Source organism: Terrapene carolina, unplaced genomic scaffold (genome assembly GCF_002925995.2).
Source record: "Terrapene carolina triunguis isolate 2854851 unplaced genomic scaffold, T_m_triunguis-2.0 Scaffold90, whole genome shotgun sequence".
Taxonomy (NCBI): domain Eukaryota; kingdom Metazoa; phylum Chordata; order Testudines; family Emydidae; genus Terrapene; species Terrapene triunguis.
Window position 1 is genome coordinate 950,860 of NW_020664441.1, and position 19,325 is coordinate 970,184.

The 19,325-nt window shown below is 49.7% G+C and overlaps 1 protein-coding gene across 1 annotated transcript; it reads right to left on the reverse strand.

Moving 5' to 3' along the window:
• Positions 1 to 264: 264 nt before the first annotated feature.
• On the reverse strand, positions 265 to 18,904 carry BEST1 (bestrophin 1). The gene is made up of 10 exons (XM_024198346.1): positions 18,839 to 18,904; positions 13,103 to 13,262; positions 11,118 to 11,212; positions 10,716 to 10,949; positions 7,487 to 7,641; positions 6,715 to 6,792; positions 4,074 to 4,226; positions 3,194 to 3,274; positions 2,049 to 2,200; positions 265 to 1,480 (listed from the first exon to the last, which is right to left on the reverse strand). The coding sequence occupies exons 2-10, from the start codon at positions 13,252 to 13,254 to the stop codon at positions 265 to 267; spliced, it is 2,316 nt and encodes a 771-aa protein (XP_024054114.1). The 5' UTR covers positions 13,255 to 13,262; positions 18,839 to 18,904.
• Positions 18,905 to 19,325: the final 421 nt, after the last annotated feature.

Sequence of the window (19,325 nt, forward strand, 5' to 3'; positions counted from 1 at the left end):
ACACTGAAGTTCCATGAACTGTTCTTGTACACTCTAGTGCATGAGGTTCATTGCTAGTAAACTGGCCCTGGGAACAAGTTCATGCCATCATCCATCAGGTACTGAAGCCCCACCCTTTGGCAGTACATGGCTGGTATGGTTGTATTGCCTCTTTGTAGAAGCTTTATGCATCTTGAGCACCAATATCATTTGGTGTAAAGACACTGCAGTATCCTTAATAGGAGGGTATCTCAGCAGTCAGAAGGAATCAATTGGTCTCTTCATTTAGCTGTATCTATCCACTTCATCAGACACATTCTCACTGGCTTCCATGATCACCTCCATCAGCCCCACGTAGTCACCCTCTGCTAAGGAGATACCGGAGTCATTAGGTGAGGGACTCTCTGCTCTCCTCTGTTCCTCAGTGTGATGAGCACTAGCATTTCCATTTCCTGTCTCTCTTCCAGTCCCAGAAACCTCTATGGAAGCCTGTACTAGGGCACTAGATGCATCATCTGAGCTTGGACTAGGAACAGTGCCTGAGTTCGCTAAGCGTGACCTCTCCAGCACTGGGGATGTCACGGGGGTGAATGAAAAGAAGAGGGGCCCACTGCTACCAGGGGTTCTCATGCTGGGGGTATGAAAGTTGCTGGGATTATCTGAGTTTGGGGTGGCTGCTGGTGTCATGTTCTCCAGAGTTAGCCAGGGATGTCGGCGGCCTTTCAAACTCTTCAAGCTCTTGAAGCTGCCTTGTTTTTCATGGTCTGGGGACTCTGCCAGGAAGGAAAACTTGGGGCTTTCCGATACTATAGATTGAGGCCCTGGACTCCTAACAGGGGCAACCTCATTCGTTTTATTGTTTAACGTGTTATTCTCTCCTTCCTCTACTGTCACCACCAGGGAGTCTGGGGCTTTGTCTCGCTCTCCTGGCCAAACAAAAGTTTCCTTAACTGCAGAACCAAGGGAGCTCTGGCTTTTGTCCACATCACTAGCCCTGGAAGGTGACAGGCTGGCAAAGTTGTCTCTCATTGAAGTCGAACAGGCCACGATGCTGGAGAGAGCAGGGGGCTTCTTGCGTCCTGGGCGCCTGGATGGGAAGATCATAGGGATGGAGCTGATTGGTGTCTGTGGAGCACTATAAAAGCCAGGTCTCTCATAGAAGGGGGTTGACACGAAGGCATCAAACTCTCTCAGTTTTCTATCTTCATTGTCCCATTGCTCCTGTGAACTGGAGCCTGGGTGGGAGGAGTCTCCCCTTTGCTGATTGGCACTGCAGGGGCTTTCAGGTTTCCCTACATCCTGGTACAAGTAATGAGGGAAGGGGGACAAGGGGTCATTCCTCTTGCGTGGCAGGTTCATCCGGGAGGATGACCTGGAGAAACTCGGTGACTGGACCCCCAGCAGGCGGCCCAGATGTCCCAGCAGTGGCGTAGAGTGGTTTGCCTCCTCGTTCTCTTTAATTTGCTCCAGCGGCTGGAATTCCATCTCTTCTTTCTGCATGCTGGGGAGAGGCAAAACAGGCTGTTATGTACAGTGACTCTGCGAATTCTGGAAGGAATTTTCCTCCAGAGTGTGTTGAAAGGGACCTTGTTGAATGGACTTTTGCCTTCCACTAGAATAGTGAGTAGAGATCAGTGAAGATCAGGGGGGATGATTGCAGCACAGGGCAAGCACTGGCAACTTCAGCCCCTGAAGTCTTCCTCTATATTGCTATGGGGAGCAGTATCAGGCACACAATTGTGGACACTCGTGTTGGAGATGGGCAGAGGCATCATTACACACAAAGGGATGCAAACACAAACATGTTTTGACTGAGGAAGTCGAATCTCTCTCTCTCTCTCTCTCTGGGCTATATAGCCACAATCTCTTACCATGATTTCACATGCAAAAGAGAGGATTTGAGCAACACTGAACTCCAGAGGGGGGGCATTTGTGGCAGGGGAAGAACTGCTGCCTTCCTAGAAGAGCATTGGTAAAGTCCAGAGATAATTCAACACATTGTGGCCCTGGGCTGGGGTGTAAATCTGGCCTCCATTGATAATTTCATGTGGCAGGAAAGCTTCACTCACCTAATGTCAAAGGTCGAGCCAAGAAATGATGTCCGCTTATACTCAGCAGTGGCTGCGGTGTAGGGTGGTTGGGGGTAGGACTCGTTCCAGTACAGGTCCTTCTCCATGAGGGGCAGATCCTGGTGCATGTCATCCACAGCGAGAAGGGAGACCTGCAGGGGATGATGGGAATGTCAGACTCAAGGGGGTAAAATTATCATTCTGCATGGTGCAGTACCTTCATGTAAGAGAACAAATTCTCTTCCCCAAAGAGTTTGCAATCTGACTAGGCCCAGGAGTGGGGAAGGGATGCAACAGGAAAGCACCCAATGAATAAGCAGCTGGGTTTGGTACATGGATTGTTAGTTACTAGGATTGTTCTTTATACAAATTGGAATGAAGGGGAAAGTGAAGGAGTCACCATTTGGAGTACAGAACGGTGTGTTTTAGGAGGGATTTGAAGGTGGAGTTTGTTGCTTGGTCCCCAGTAGGATGGAGACTGTTCTAGGCCCAAGAAGCAGTGTGGAAAAGGCACAAGGTCATCGATGGGAGAAGGGGGTGCTGGGTTTGAGAAGGGGCAGGATTGGCACAGCACACGTACTAGTGGGAGAGCAGTGAGATATAGACAAGTCACATAAAGCCTTAAACATGAGCACAGGCCACCTGGGCTGGATAGAGAATGACACAGGAAGAGCATGAAGGGACACAGCCCCTCACGTACGTACGCCAGCCGTCATGCAACTGGAGCAGCATAAGCAGAAAGTCACATGCTCAGAAAGTCACATGGTCCTGTAGGGGCAGATCTTGTCCCATAATCTTCCATGCACGTGGGCTGGTTCCTCGGCTACTGAGAGAATGAGGAGCCGTGCTTCATCGCGCATAAAGTGCTTTTTATCAAATCTCTGCTTACTCCTTCCCCTCCTTCTCCTTACTCTGACTCCTTTGTCTCCCCCCGACGCTCAGGGCCCTGCCCTAATGTTATGCTGTCTGCAGCGCAGAGAAGGAACCAGGGACGATAGAGAAGAGGTGCCACGTGAGCGCACCCCTGACCTCTCTCCTCGTGTTTGGAGACCTGGAGCTATGAGTCTACTCAGTCCTTGGGTGCTGCCCTATCACCGCTCTCATCTCTGATGGCCCTGTTGTGTGGGATCAGGTCCCACTGTTACCTGCAGATTCCTGTCGATGAGCCAGTTGGTTTCAAAATCATCATCATCCTCTCCGAATGGGTTGATGAGCTGTTCAGCCACCTGCGCATTGAGAGCACATGGTAAGGGTTCAAATCCCCTTCCCGAGAGAGCGTCCTGCAGGGCCACTGGGACTCTGTGCCCCAGCACTAGGCCTGGGAAGCATATTTCAGCTACATTGCTTCTTGCAATGAGCAGCAGTGAGGGTGTTAAAAAGGGAAGATTAGCTGCCATGTGGCTTCTGGGACAGTTAGTACTAATGTGCGTTTGCTGTTTACTATGTTACACTCCATTAGCCTTGCAGCTGAGGAGGAGGAAGCCAGGTCTCCATCAGTCAGTCACTGCAACTCCTGGATTCAGCCAGAGGGGTGACCACAGAGCAATTCTCCGCAGGGCCAATGAAGCCCACTGCCTCAGAGCTAGGGTGACCAGATGTCCCGATTTTATTGGGACAGTCCCGATTTTTGGGTCTTTTTCTTATATAGGCTCCTATTACCCCTCACCCCCTGTCCTGATTTTTCACACTTGCGGTCTTGTCACCCTACTCAGAGCACTCACCAGCTGGTCAGGCCCAAGTGATAGGCCCCTGGGCTTAGGATGTGAATCCAGATCTCCTGCAAGGAGGTGCACTTAGATACAGGGAAGTGCCCTCAGCCTCTGCTGGCCTAGACAGAGAAAGCTAAGCCCTGGGACTTGAATGTGGGCCTGTTGCATGGCAGTGCAGGGCCTGGATCACTCAGACAGTGGGATGTCCCCCAGAGTGATCTGAGAAACTCCTGCCTGGGTCTGGAATCAATTCCAGGCTTCCCATGTTGGGAAAAGGAGGCTCCCAAAAGGTCAGGGCATGTTTCCTTGGACTCACCTTTAACCAGCCAGCGTAGAAGAAGAACTGCAGGAGAGTGAAGACAGGCACAAAGAGATCCAGCTCATGGCCAGGATACCCCTTTGCTGGGTCCAAGAACTGCCGGCCGATCAGGCAGGCCAGGAAGAAGCTGTAAACGGCCACCGTGACCACCTGGGGAGGGGCAGGGGGATGCGGTCAGAAACAGATCTCAGTTCCTAGCTTGCTTTCCTTGCCATCCTTCCTCAGATTCCCCTCCGACCCCTCCAGACTACCGCAGACTGCTGAGGAGCTCTGCAGGACTGCTCACTCTGCGACCTTTCTAAGACTGTGTTTAAGAAGGCAAAGCGGGGTGCTTCTCTGGATGGGCACTGCCCCAATCCACCTCCTCCCTCTCAGCAGGAAGGTGTCTTTCTGCTGCAGCCATTTTTAAATGTACCCCCCTCCCAAATTATTTCCCTGTTCCCTCAATGACCATGTAACTCTGGGGAAAAGCTAGACCCAGGGACAGCACTGCTAATGCTTTGCCCCCTCTACTGCACCTTCCACCTGCAAAGCACATGTCTTAGGGGCAGTGAAGCCTCACAACACCCCCATGAGGGCCAATGAGGAAATTAAGGCACAGAGAGGTTGTGTGACCTGCCCGAAGCTGCACAACAAATCAGGAGCAGGGCTGGGGAATCTGGTCTCCTTCTCCTGCCCCAGAAAACTTCCCTGAGAGCCCGATGTCTCAGCTAGGTGGCAAAGTGCTGTCTTCCCTACTGGAGCAATGGGACTGTTGGTCTACTGGTTCTTGGGCTGGTTCTCAGTTGAAACCAAGAGATACCAGTGTGGACCAAATGCTGGAGGTTGCTAGAATTCCCAGCAGGGTGGTACCTGCAGTATTGCCGACCCCAAACTTTCAAATATCATGAGTCTGGCTCCCGAAAATGATGGGATTGATTTAAAATGTGAGGGGTTTTTATACAGATCTATTTTTAATTTGCCTTCTGGTTTCTCAGCCTCCAGGTTTCACTTGCGGGACACTTTCAAGCTTTTCTCTACAACCATGAGGGCTGGAAACTTTTTGTTTTTTAATGCAAGCTGAGATTCTCATGCAATCTCCTGATGCCAGAAGCTGGGGCTTTCTGAAGAAAAAAACCCCAAATACTGCAAGACTTGTGAGTTGGCAACACTGCCGGGTGACCTGCCACCCTGCTCTGGACAAACCCCATGGCCTGTAGCAAAGCACCCAAGCCAGGATGGCAAAGCTTCAGGGGCACTTGTGGACATGTCTGGCTCACAATGCATGGGGAGTCGAGCCCTGGGTCAGGGGACTGTGGCTGGATATCACTGGCAGAACTCCCATTGCAGGCGACTGGAAGCAGAGAGAAACTGTTTCCATTATCATGACTGAGGAGCTTGCATGGGCAGACTCTTCCTCCTTGAGCGCTTGACCTTCCTCCCACCCAGGCAGTGCAGCCTTAGAAGGCTGGTCTTGCTTGGCATTCTGGCCCTGGATCCAAGGATCCATGGTGAATTAACCCCTGACCATGCCCCATTATTAGCTGAATCCCCACTCTGTACTCCTGTACAGTTCCCTGTTGTCTATGGACGCCTAGACACCCCGAAGAGCTGACCGCTGTGTGGAGCTGACATTGCTAGCGCAGGGCATTAGTGCACAGTGTGTGTGCGCATGAGGGTGTGAGCAGAGGCGGTGTAGCGCTGTGCCGTGCACTCCAGGAAAGCATCCTCTGGCCACCCGTAGTGACTGAGCTCCTGTGGAACAGCACTGTGACTAGCTGCGGCCTTGACATTCTCTTGCCTTTGATCCTGGTTTGCAGGAGAATCTGATCTGTACAGGGCTCTAAATAAATCCCCCACTAACCTTTGCAGCCATCCAGAACTGGAGTTGTTCCTCTTTCACAGCAGACCACACTAATGGGAGTGAGCATTGCCTAAGCAGCTGCATTATACCAGATGGGACTGGCGCCAAGCTGTCTATCCGGGGGTTGCTGCCAGAGAGCTATTGAACGGTTAGAGCACCTTGTGTCTAATGCATATAAACAGCTTTCCCTGTCCACAGGGAGTGTAGATGGCACCTCCCACTCAGACCTGTGCTGCATTCTCCAGTACCCCTAGAGCAGTGTCTTCGGGGCTAAGGTACCAGCATTGTTGAGTGTGGAGAAGCTAATGCATTTACAGGATGATGAGCAGGCATTGGAGGGGTGTATATGTGGGAGGTATACGTGGGTGTGTGTCTGGAGTTCATTCATATCTATGGTGTGTGTGGGGACACACAGGTCACCCACCATAGGTTTGTCTATGGGTTGTCTGTCTGTGAATTGATGAGGAATGTGGGTGTGCATACCTGGGATCCGTGCGTGTGTGCTGGGATACTTGTGTTTGCTGCATAAGTCGGTGTTTATGTGTGTGGGTAAGTTTGTATATGTAGGGTGTGCATTGGTGGGGTCCATGTGTGGCTTTGGGGTATATCTGGGGATCCATGTGTGGATATGAGGTATATCTGGGGGTCCATGTGGGGGGTGTGTGTATGTGGAAAACCACATGTGTATTAAAGAGCCTTGCCTGTTTCCCAGCACATTGTGTCTCTGGTTGCAGTGATTCGCCTTGCAGAGGCCATTGGGTGGGGCAGTGGCTACAGAGGGCCTCCTGCACTCACCTGAGTGTAGACCAGTGGGATGCTGATCCAGTCATACCCATAGAGTCGCCCACACTGACTACGCAAGGTGTTTAGTTCCTGGAGTGGGGAACAACAGAGAAAAAGGAATGGCTCCCTTCCACAGAAAAGCTACCTCATACTAACATCCTCCCATGCGCCTTCCCCTCCAGACTGCTCCATCAAGGGGACCTTAACCCCACGCAGGGCACACCTCCCAGGTAGGGCAGGGAATTCACTTTCTATGGTCATTCACTCCTGGGCTTTGCCCATTCTTAAATATTGAACTTTCTGCCCTCCCCACCACCACACTGGAGCACCAGTGGGACCTCTGGCTTGTCCTGAAGGGACCCTTTCTCTACTGGAGTCAGGAGGGGATTCTGGGCCTGATTCTCCTCTCACACCGGTGCAAACTGGGAGTAACTCCTCTGGAGTCAATGGCATTACACCCTTGTAAAGCGGTGTGAGAGAAGAGCCACAGTCTCCTTGTCTAGAGTCCTGGGCTGTCTCACACAATTGCTGTGCTAGTGGACCCCACGCTGTATTGGCCTAACTTCCCATTTTCTCCCCTCCATTGAGTGATAGATATGAGTGGGCACGTTTCCCATTGAAGTTAATGGAGTTACACCACGGATGTGATTGGTGTAGTCTCTAAGCCCCACCTCACCTTCCCTACTCCCCTGGGTGACCAGCAGCAAGTCCCTCTGCTCCACCCAGAGAGGAGGGCAGGGCTGGTTCGTTCTCGACATGCCCTCTGGCTGTCTCCAGAACTCACGTTCAGGATGCCCTGGAGCAGCACACTATCCCGGATCCTGCCCTCGTTCCGTGCCTTCACAGCCAGGTTTGAGAACCACACGCAGGGGATCCAGAACTTGTTGTGGGGAGAGTTCAGGCTCTCAAACTTCTTGTGCTCTTCTGGGGTCATGAGGCCTAAATGGGCAAGAGGAGATGGGGGACGGAAGACAATAGAGAGCCTCCCCGGTCCAGTCTCTTGTGGAAACTCATGTGCCTGTCCCCCCATGTCTCTGGCCCTACAAATCATCAGGCCAGCTTTGGACCAAGGAGAGAGAGAGAGGATCCAGGTGCAGAGGCCTACCTAAGGCAGCAGAGCCTGACTAGAGTTCTGATTGTTTGGGGATTTTGCCTCTCACAAAGTTTTGGCAAGCACCTCTGAGCTCTCCACGGCGACACCACCTCCCACACCAGTTGTATTCCACGTTCCCTGTCTAGAGGTCAGCATTGCACATCCTGGACTTGTCCTAAGAGTTCTCTCAGTGTGGAAAATCAGTCAGTGTTCAAAGGGCCAGGCTCCCACTCTCTGTCTGACAGAGAGGGGCTCATTCCTGCTGCCACATCCCTTGTGCATCTGATCTGGTAGCTCTTTACACCTATGTTGCATTCCGTGGCCCAGATTCCTGGGTCTGAGCGAGCGGTGATCAGTGCAGGAGCAGAGGGGAGAAGGGAGAAAGCTGTAAGCCATCTTTCTGCTCTCCTGGTCTTTGGCCAAACCAGTCCTGGCATGATTTTGAGTAGGTCTAAGTAGTTCTAAGTTAGGCAAGCTAGAGTAGTTCCAAAGGGCAGGATATCTGTGGGGTAGGTGCCATCTAGAGGCAGGGTATTTGGAGGCAATTACCCTAAGAGGGCAGGTTACTTCCAGGGTAATTACCCAGAAGGGGCAGAGTATTGATAGGATGGGCACATGGGTCAGAGTATTTCCAGTGAAAGCATCTGTAAGCACCAGGTATTGCATGAGGTGTTTAGAACAGAGGAGCAGGATATTTACAGGGTCGGTGCCATGTAATTACAAAGTCCTCTGGAGCAGACTGCAATTATCCTGTGTACCTAGTGAAGCCTGTGTAGGCCTCAGAGCACTCATGCCCTGAAACCTGGCGTCCTCCCTCCTTGTTCTCAATGCTGGGGCTCACTGTTGCTTTGTAAGAAGAGGCTTTTATGGAAACCCACTGGGGACAAATGTGCAATGCATTAGCTCTAGAATGTGTCATTCACGTCCGGCAGTCATGCCTTTCAAAGAGGAATAATAGATGTCCCACCCACGAAGCACCCCCATAAAAATATTGAACACATCCGACACAACTAAATGACCCTTGCAACACCCCTGATAAGAACTATTATCATTCCTTTTGGTAAATAGGGGGAATTGTAGATGGGGGAAACTGAGGCACAAGACAGCTTTGGCTTGCTCAAGGTCACACAGTCAGAATGAGAACTAAAACAACCAAATTGCTGGCTTCCAAACTGCTGCTCAGAACACACCTCTGACCACGAATCCTATCTGGTCGAGGTCATTATCAACAAAATGCCTTTAAAAAGATGAAATCTATGACCACATCATTGCTGTCTGGGTTACCTGCATCTAAGCGGCTGTCAGAATTCTCTTTGCTATGAGCTGCTCTATGTTTGAAGTAAACCTGATGTTCACGGTGCTGATTTTCTGACTGACAAAGACAAACCATATTTAACAAAACCAGAGAAAACAAGGTGAAAAAGTAGAAAGTTGAATGAAAAGCAATGACCTTCAATGACCACCAGAGAGCGCAACAATCCAAGAAACAGGTCAGGAATGCATATGAGACTTGCTGATATGAAGAGACTCAACTTTTATTTGCCTTTATGTGCTTCTTTCATCTGTGTTATTTTCTTAATGTGTACTCCCTCCTTCCCCTCCAACAGTATATAATTTGTCAGTAGCCACCACCCCCAAGAGCATAATTTACAATGCGTAATCATGCACAACAATTACTGATCATGGGCAAAATCCACTCCAGTGCAGGAGGCCTGTTCAAGCCCCACCACTTAGACTCATGCCGAAGGCTCAAGTAGTGCAGAGGACTCTGCTGGCCCTTTGCAGTGGGGGGAGCATTTCACCATGTCAGCGCAGCTCATGAGCAAACCTACAATAACAACGTGTCAAGGGGAGCAAGAATGGAAGCCATCCTGTTCTTCCCAGTGACCCTACAGAAACAAACCAGAGCCTGCCACTACATCTTTCTGATGAACCCTGCGATAAAGAGCAAGTGTATACAACCCGGTGTCCTCAGGAACAGCCCTGCAATAACAAATCAGTGTACACAACCCCAAACCTGCAATAACCAACGTGTGTGTGTGCTCACAGTAGAGGAAAAATTAATTGTGATCAGAAACTAGCCTTCAATTGCACTATTTCGAAGCTCGAACAACAGGAAAAAACATGACTGGCTAGGTCGATCTCAAAGATGCATTCTCTCCTTGGTAGCAGTAGTGAGGGGGTTAATGACTTAGGCCTGGTCTACACTAGGACTTTAATTCGGATTTAGCTGCCTTAATCCGAATTAACCCTTCACCCGTCCACACTACAGAGCCAGTTAATTCGAATTAAAGGGCCCTTTAAATCGATTTCTGTACTCCACCTCGACGAACGGAGTAGAGCCTAAATCGATTTTGTTAATTCGAATTAGGGTTAGTGTGGACGCACACCACCGAATTACTGTGTTTAAGTTAATGGGGTAGTGTGGCCGCACACCACCGAATTAATGTGGTTTAAAACTGAATTAAGGTGCTTAGTGTGGCCGCGCACAATCGAATTTATACAACCTGTTTCCCAAATTCGAATTATCTAAATTCGGATTAATCCTGTAGTGTAGACATACCCTTAGGGCTCAAGCCTGAGTAATTCCTGGTTGTGCTGGGAATCCTCAGTTCCTCAGAAATCCCAGTGGTAGGTGCTCAGCACCTGCAGCAGTCACTTAGCACTTTACAGGATTGTGTCCATAATGCTCATTGCCTGGCCCCTGCGCTTCTTGTTTGGGACAGATAGATTCGTTTGGATTTCACGGCTTGTCCCCCTAGCTCTGGTCTCCTGAGCCACGAGGATTCCAGTGGGTATCTCTGTATCTCGAGGTCATGCAGTTATTTCCACCACACCTCGACCCAGCCAGCCCTTCCAGGACTGTAGCAGCCTCTGGCTTAGGCTTAGCAACTGCGCTAGAAATGGAGAGGGCACCTACCTGCTCGCACGATGTGCTCCGTGCTGGGGAAGCGCTTGTAGACGGCGGTGCTGACAGAGCGGAGGATCAGCACACTGCAAAGGTTGCTGTAGCGCATCAGGGTGCGCCGCAGGAGGCGCCCATACTCGTCCTGTCCATCCACATTACTGGAGACCAGGTTCATGATGCGGTCGGGCCATGGGATGCTCTCGTACTGACCCCACCAGCGAGATACCACTAGGGCCACGTAGAAACCTAGGGCGGAATTGGCCTAATTAGTCCACCCAGATACCTGTCAGATACAGCAGGGTCTGCAGGGGAGGAGTGGCTAGCTATGTCCCCAGTGCATCCCAATGGCCCGCAGAGCAGTGTCTGGATAGGAAGGGGAAGCACCATCCCACTCCCCAGCCCCACACTCCTTACCCAGCACGAAGGACACAGGGATCAGCTCAGCATAGTTGTTGCAATACAGAGCCAGCTTCTCAAACATCAGCCTTTGGCTTGCATTCAGGATCAGCCTGTAAAGGAAACCCAGAGGCACATTCTCACTATCAGCCTCACAGAAGAGACTTCACCCTTCCCAGCCCTGCGTGGATGGGAGTCCATGAGCAAAGCCAATGAAACCACTGCGCTCTCTGACCTAGGAGATGTTCCATGGGAAACACCTTGCTTGTCAATCCAGGAGATGTGTCCAAGGGAGCTCCACTCTGTTTTACCCAGGGGACGCACCACATGAAACATGTTGCCATCCCATCTAGGAGATGTCTGTGCTAAAGGAAATGACCCAGTGGCCAACTCAGGCGATACTTCCTGGCCTGCTGTGAGGCAAACTTGCAACCAAACTAGGGCTGCTGGCTCAGGTGCTGCAGTGAGTGAGTCAGCCCTCAGGCATACAGTAGCAACCTATCACCAAGCAGAGACTGCGTCAGATGACCCCAGGCTCAGGTATTTCCACAACCCCAGCAGAGCTGCAGAGCAGATCAGTCTGAGTAACAGTGCTACCCAGCCAGGAGCCCTCCTGCTGCCTCGCAGTGCACCAGACTCCAGCTGCAGCCCTGTCCTTGCCCTGCAGTAGCCTCACTCCAGCCGTGTCACTGACCTGCTCCAACCTTTCTTCTGCCTTTGGATCTCCTCCCAACCCTCGGACTCTGACTATCCAGTTTGTACCTTCAGCGCATGTCTGGACTCCGGCTTTGGTATCAGCTGGTCTTGTCTCTGGACTCTGACCACCCAGCTTCAATCTCTGGCCTGCACCTGGACTCTGGCTATGGTTCCGATCCTGGCTACGGACTCTGATTTTGGTTTTGACTCCAGCTTGCCTGCAGATCTTGATTTCAGGACCACGCTTGGCTCAGGCCAACTCTATGCCTAGCTGTGACCTAGGCTGCAGCCACTAGGCCTGACTATCGGAAGCAATGCCTGACACCTGCTGTCTGACTCTATGGGCAATACACAAATGTCCAACCCAGGAGAGGCGTAGTGGCCAATACAGAGCAATTGTACGATACCAGAAATGTACCATTGAACTGGATTTAGCACCACAGTGGATTTAAATTAATTGTAATCTCTATTCTGATGCCTGTCATTCAGACTCTAATAGTAGCAAACTGGGAAGGAGCTGCTTCTGCCTTTATACAGAGCTGCTTTCCTGCCTCAGCCTCAGTGCCACCTAGATACACCTTAGCTCAGCTGTGTGAGCTGAGTGACTTCCCCTCCAAGAAACTGAGGAGTCACAGAACACATGACCCCCACACCAGACTCTACGACAAACTAGTAGCCCCAATCATTCTGTCTGCTCCATAAGAGACACCAGAGGAAATGCCACGCTGTGCAATCTAAGGGATCTCTTCCCAAAAGCACCCTTCCAGGGGTTATCCTCTGTATCTCCACTACCTAAGCCCAGAGAAACCATCTTCCTGAGGGATGGGGGTGACCCCTGTATATGCATATCCAGTTTATCTGCATTCATTTAACCATAATCTGCTCTTTTCTGGAAGGACAAATATCCATCATACATAGCTTACTTTCCCTCCATGGAGAAGCCATGCTTCTTCTAAGGAGAAGGGTCACCCTGTGTATATTTCACTAGTAACCTGGGAGAAACTCTAACCCCACTGATAAGGAAAAGCTGTCAGCTAGTAAACTCTGTTGGAACAGTGAGGAAAGAGCTTTCCTCTCTTCACGTCTCAGTAGATCCAGGGAGCAAGTCTCCGCTGTTCTTGGGAAATGGAACCTCTGCAATGCACCATCACTGACACTGCTTCACAAAGCTAGGACCTGTACTGAACATTTCTTGCCCAGTTCCTTTTCCCCAGTAGCCAGTATCAATGTCCCCAAACCCACACTGCCTGAATAATGGGCAGAACCTGGATGGGTCTCTCAGGGCTCAGGTGAAAAAGGAAACTTACCTGTAAGTGAGGCTGATGCTGAAGTAGAGAGTGATGAAGATGAAGAACTCACAGTAGAGGAGTTTGTAGATACTGCCTTTCCATCGGAGCAGGAGCTGCGAGAAGGTGCCCAGGCGGGCATCAGCTACTCGATTTGTGTATGTCACAGTCATCACAGAGCCTGTGAGGAACAAAACATGGAGACACTGAGGCCATCAGGAAACCTGCTAAAGGGAGGCTGAGGTACAGCAAGGGGTACCCGTGACTGAGCTAGTAAGGACACTGTCCAGAAATAGTGACACCAGGAGTCCATCCCAGCTGTGCACAGAAACTCAGGTTCTTCTCTTCCTGGGGCCACCCCAAAGTCCATTTCAGGTAGGCCCAGAAATCCAATTCAGAGAATCATGCCACGGCCCGTTTATCAAAAGCAAACACAGTCCAGAACATCAGGAAGTAGTGAGGCCGGCCCATATGTGCTAGATGGAACTGGGCCTATTGAATTTCCTATGGTTTAGGTTGGAGCTGAGCCCTGGTACTTTAATGAAACATCTGGACTGGTAGCCTCTGGCTGTGGAAGACTCAGAAGGACATATCTCTACTTTCCCTGATTTACCATTATCTATCTATCTATCTATCTAGGTGTTTATACCATGCCCATCACCTCAGTGTCTGGGTTCCTGTAGAACTTGTGGATTTGCTGTCTCAGGAAAGATGAATCTTGCTAAAATACACCATGTTTCTCATAGTTTTTTCTAAGGAATCCTCAAAGGATCCACTGCAAAAAGCCTGGATCAGACTGGTCTTGTATAAAAGATCCATATCCAGCAACCTAACCCATAACAGCTGCCTTCTATAGCAGAACAAACTTTGTTGCAAGCAAGAAGTTTGGCCAGTGTCCCAGGGAAAGCAGAGGGCATTGTTGCTGTAGGGGAAGCTGATGGTGTGTCCAAGTCTCTTTGAAGGGAGTGCTCAGGCCTTTTTCTCTGATAAATTCTTCCACTTGTAACTGGGACAGTTACCAGTATAATCCAAGCTGCTGCAGGGAGGGGGAAGGATTTGCCAGCTTTACCCTTCCTTCCTTCTCAGGACAATGCTTTGCAAAGGTCGCTTTGTGTTGGGATTGGTATTTGACTCTTGCCATTCCCAGCCATTGAACTGAGGCTCAGGAACAGGAAAGGGGCTCTGTCTTTACTGTTACTTCAGTGCTCCTGGAAGATGCTGCATGGACAGCCCTGAGCATGGCCAATGGCAGTGCTAGATGCCCCTCCCAAAGTGCCTCTGTAGGGGCACGAAGGAAGCACAATCTCCATTCAGTCCTTGGTCCCTCTTCAGACGTAGCTGACAAGGGGGCAGATTTGAGCCAGTTGTAATGGTGGATTTTGATCTGTTCTCTGAGATCTGGGCTGGGAGCACTAACTCACCTCACATGAAAACAATGAGGAGTCCTTGTGGCACCTTAGAGACTAACAAATTTATCTGATGAAGTGGATTTTAGATCACAAAAGCTTACGCCCAAATAAATTTGTTAGTCTCTAAAGTGTCACAAGGACTCCTCATTGTTTTTGCTGATACAGACTAACACAGATACCTGTCACGTCACATAGACCTCAAAGCAGCCACGCGGTGGTATCAATATTCAGCCACTATCTGACCTGGGCTAGGTTTATACTGTGACCTAGTAGCAAAATGCTCCCTATTCACTACCAATTCCTTGAGCTCTGTAGTGCCCCTTGGATGGGTGGCAGAACCAGCTTAAAGTATCTGAAGGCAGGAATGAGAGAGAAAGGGTCACACCTGCTGCTCCGGCAGAGACAAAGTGACTGGGACACAGACCTAGAGCTTGGGTGATTGGCAGCTGTGGTTGGAGGGGAAAAGATCTGAAAGCAGACTCCAGAGAAGTGGTGTACAGCCCCTGGGAATGTGTGGGTATGTCTACACTACGGGATTAATCCGAATTTAGATAATTCGAATTTGGGAAACAGGTTGTATAAATTCGATTGTGCGCGGCCACACTAAGCACATTAATTCGGTTTTTAACCACATTAATTCGGTGGTGTGCGGCCACACTACCCCATTAATTTAACCACATTAATTCGGTGGTGTGCGGCCACACTAACCCTAATTCGAATTAACAAAATCGATTTTGGCGCTACTCCACTCGTCGAGGTGGAGTACAGAAATCGATTTTAAGTGCCCTTTAATTCGAATTAACTGGCTCTGTAGTGTGGACGGGTGAAGGGTTAATTCGGATTAACGCTGCTAAATCCGAATTAAAGTCGTAGTGTAGACCAGGCCTTTGTAAAGGTGGAAAAAGAGAAGACAGGGTAAAGGGAAGAAAAAGAAAGAAAGAAGGTTCTGAGGGGAGAGTGAAAGGTAGATAAGACAGAATGAGAATGGGGAAGAAGGAGAGAGGTAAAGGTGGAGACAGGAGACCGAAACAGGGAAGGGATAGGTGTGTGGAGAAGGGGAGGGTGAGAAGAGAGAGGAAGAGGGAGGGGAAGATGAGGGGAGGCAGTTTGTTAAGAAATGTTTTAAATCAGGCTTGGGCACATCTCCAGGAGATAGTTTAAACAGATCAGAGAACAGCAAAGTGTGTTGATCCCACCCGCAAATGAATGCTCTGACTTGAATTGCGGCTCTTTGATGAGTGCAAGTGGTGGAGGGTGGGGGTGAGTGGCAGTGGTCCTGGCTGCGGTGTGGAAGGAAGAAGCCATCCACATCTTCTTGCCCCTCCTGTTCCATTCATGTCAGCTTTGGGGAGTCCTCCTTTTCCAGTGTGGCTTGTCCATGGAGAAAGTATAAAGGCTGGGAAGGCAATGGAAAGCTTCCTGTGGTTGAATTCTCCTCATACTGTAGGTTTCCTAGCCTCTTGGGTTGTGGACCCCTTCTTTGAAGGATTGCCCTTCCTTGCAGTTACGTCAGTGCTTGCAGTTTCTCAACATCATGGTTTACAGCTTTCCGGTGTTTATTTTATTAGACATTTCACTCTGCAGTTCTGCTGGGGGAGGTTTCAAATCAAGACATCTCTGGAGTATGTTCCAAAGCAGAGGAGAACTGGCCCCTTGTTGGCAGCCTCAGCAGAAGGCTGAGGCCTTCGGTCCATTGACTTCAAAGGGCAGTGGATCAGGCCCTAGAAATGGTCCCTGCTGCCCAGAGCTGCTGCTCAGACAACTTTCCCCAGCACTAAGTACATTTAGGAAAGATTCCCCTTGACTTCAGTGGGCTTTACATCTGGGGAATTAAGGACAAATGAGAACAATGACCGGGCAGGGGAGAAAAGCGCTCATCCCCCCAGTGAAGGGCAGTACTGGCAACAGCACAGTATCTGTCCTCTTAATGCTGGGCTCGGAAGCAGGTGCATGTCCACATTCTGAAGGACAGCACCTCCAGCAAGGCCATGTCCCCGACACCACACTGAGGGTAGCAGACAGCACCTCTTGCAATAATGTGCCCCGACACCATGCTGAGGAGGTGGATGATAGTGTATGTCCAGGTTGTGAAGGAAAGTGACTCCAGCAGCACAGTGGAAAAAGGAGTGAATAGTTTACAGCAAATAACCCATTTAATGAGTGTCATCTCTTTTCTGACCATGAATTGTCAGAACGTTCTAGCATTTATTTGCTATGCAACGTATTCACTGAACCATTATCAAGAAGTTGTCTCATCTCATTGGACTCTATGATAGTCAAAATTCAAACCAAGTTGGTTAGTTGGACTGGACATAGATCCTGTGTGATATTGTTTCTGTTCTCTGATTGGATGAGTCTAACGCCCTAGAATCAGGTGTTTATTATGAAGACTCAGGTTCGTGAATTCAAATTTTGCTGCTTCTTTTTGCAACCACGCCTGCCAGGAAGCTTGTTCCCAGAATGTTCTTGGAAAATGAACATACAAGTTGCAAGAACACCGGCAGAGTGATTTCTTTCACAGATTCAAATAAAGGCTAATGGACAGTATCTGCAGTATTTGCCCCGCACTAGCTAGTGACAGCTCCCCCTAATGCTGAGCTGGTGTTGGGTGGATGGGTCTGTCCTGATTTTGAAAGACAGTACAGCACAGCAAACCCGGACACCACGCGCGAGTGCTGGAGACAGAGCATGCCCAGGGTCGGAAGAACAGCAATCCCAGCAACACCCCTCCAGTCATCAATTAAATCAGAATATTTCCTAATGAATCATGTTGAGGGAGGAAATGTGTTCAGGAAATGAAATCAGCCCCTCCAGTAGCACAGTGTCTGTTAATGGCACTGTGAGGCTTAATGACTAGGTTTCTAGCACAACCTTGAGTGTATAATAATGATAATAATAATTAATAAGAGGAGTTACACCACCATAAAACTGATGTAATGAAATATCAATTCAGAACCTGCAGACCTCTATTGGACAGACTAATACAAGTTATACAGTTAGAGGTGTGCTGCTTTTTTCAAATTCATGAATATTTATCCATAGCTGAAGCTGCTAGCTTTTGTCCACTTGTAAATTCGTTACCCCAAATTAGGTTCAGTGTGTGTGTGCGCATGCACACACACACACATTGTTGAATACAAGACAGTGTTCACTCCCAGCTGATGCTCCCAAACTGCAGGTGCACTTTAAAGCATGAAATCAACCCTCCTCCTGGGAAATGGACCTGGAAAGCTGCATTGCTGACCATCTCAAAGACCAACCTGACCCTCCATCCCAAAAGGGACGCACACATATCCAGCGTTATTACTCTTTCTGAAGATGCTACTGCTTTGGCAGTATCTTTTGTGATGCATTTTCAGTGACAATTAGCTGAGTCTCAGCCCACACTGTGATACCAGAAACCTGCACAGCTGGGACCTTTGTCTGCCAAGTAGATCACTCCTCTTGTAATGCCCGTTATCTGCGTACATTTTCATATATGTTTCTAGGACTTAGAAGGCTGGTTGCAACTTTAACTGCTCCATAACCTGCACACATATAGATTATGTACCAGAAAGGTACACACACTTACATAGCTATCTTGGGGACTTATTACACAGAGCTGGCTGGGTTGTGTGTGTTACACACGCTCCCTTCATGTCTCAAAGCGCCCAGGGAGACTCTTCCTTACATAACTCAAATGCAGAATAAATTTTTACCAAACATGGAAAACTTCAGCTCTTCTTTATGTAAATAATGGCTGTTTCCCACCTCCATCTAATTCCTCTGCTGCAGGCATAGGGTACGAGCCATTTCCCATGCTTTTTCCCTTCGCTCTGGATGGTTAAGGTAGTTTCCCTGCCATCCTGCCCATTGGGGTGGAAATATTGCAGAATGGGACTGGAAGCGTGGCTTTCGCTGCCGTTTGGGGCTGGGGGATGCAGTGTAAGGTCAGTGTTGGGACTGGCATATCGGGATCTGGGATAGACAAGCAGAAAGAGACAAAAACACTCGCACATCATTTACAGTGAGTCTGCATAGCAGATACCCAGCTGCCTGGCATTCTGTATGAGTGAGCTCTGTTCTCCCAGCATCTACACAGCCACTGCCTGGTTACTTGCTGACTAGTTCTGGTCAATCCGTTTGGATTAACAATCACATCCAGAAATTGATGGACATTAACCAGCTCTCACAGCCCTCACACAGACAGACAGACAGCCCCAATCAAGTGTCCACAACAGAAAGATGGACGCTAATAGACCATGGTGATGGGCACGGTATAATACTATAGAGAGACAGATCAAACTAGCAGTCCCTGAGGGAATCTTTCCAGCCATGTGATAAAGCCCCATGGGGTGCGAGTACTTACCGGCACAGGCTTCCGGACTGCACGGGAGACTTGGGAAGTTTGGTCCTGCATGTGTCCTCGCTGGGTCCTTTGTCGGCACACGCCACCCCCCTCCTCCCACCGCCCCCTCGGCTCATGGGGGATTGAACCTGACAGAGACCGGGTGCTCTAAGGAGCCTGAAACCCACTTGGGAGCTGCAGCCGGTCACTTGATTCTTTAATCCCACTCCCATTACAAAAGAGACTCTTGTCTTTTGCTGTTCCCTTCTAATCTTCCAAGTAAGCCCCTGTGTGTTTACAGAGGCAGCTGGGGGAGGGGGAAGGCAGGGCTGGCTGCTTGGCGGCTGCTGCTAACTCCTGGCACAGCCAAGGTGGCTACAAGAAGAGAGGCATTTTCCTCTAATTCTTTCCTGTTTGGTTCCTTCCTGTGTGTCACGGTTTCAGAGGAGCCCCAGGGATTAAGAGGGGCTGGAATTTTCCACAAATGCTGTAAAAATACCTTTCCCTC

Excerpts from the sequence above, each read along its gene's own strand:
- BEST1 (XM_024198346.1), bottom strand. The coding sequence starts at position 13,254 with ATGACTGTGACATACACAAATCGAGTAGCTGATGCCCGCCTGGGCACC. Across the intron at positions 3,275-4,073 it reads TCTACGCTGGCTGGTTAAAG|GTGGCTGAACAGCTCATCAA; the intron begins GTGAGTCCAAGG and ends CTCAATGCGCAG. Across the intron at positions 2,201-3,193 it reads TCATCGACAGGAATCTGCAG|GTCTCCCTTCTCGCTGTGGA; the intron begins GTAACAGTGGGA and ends CATCCCCTGCAG.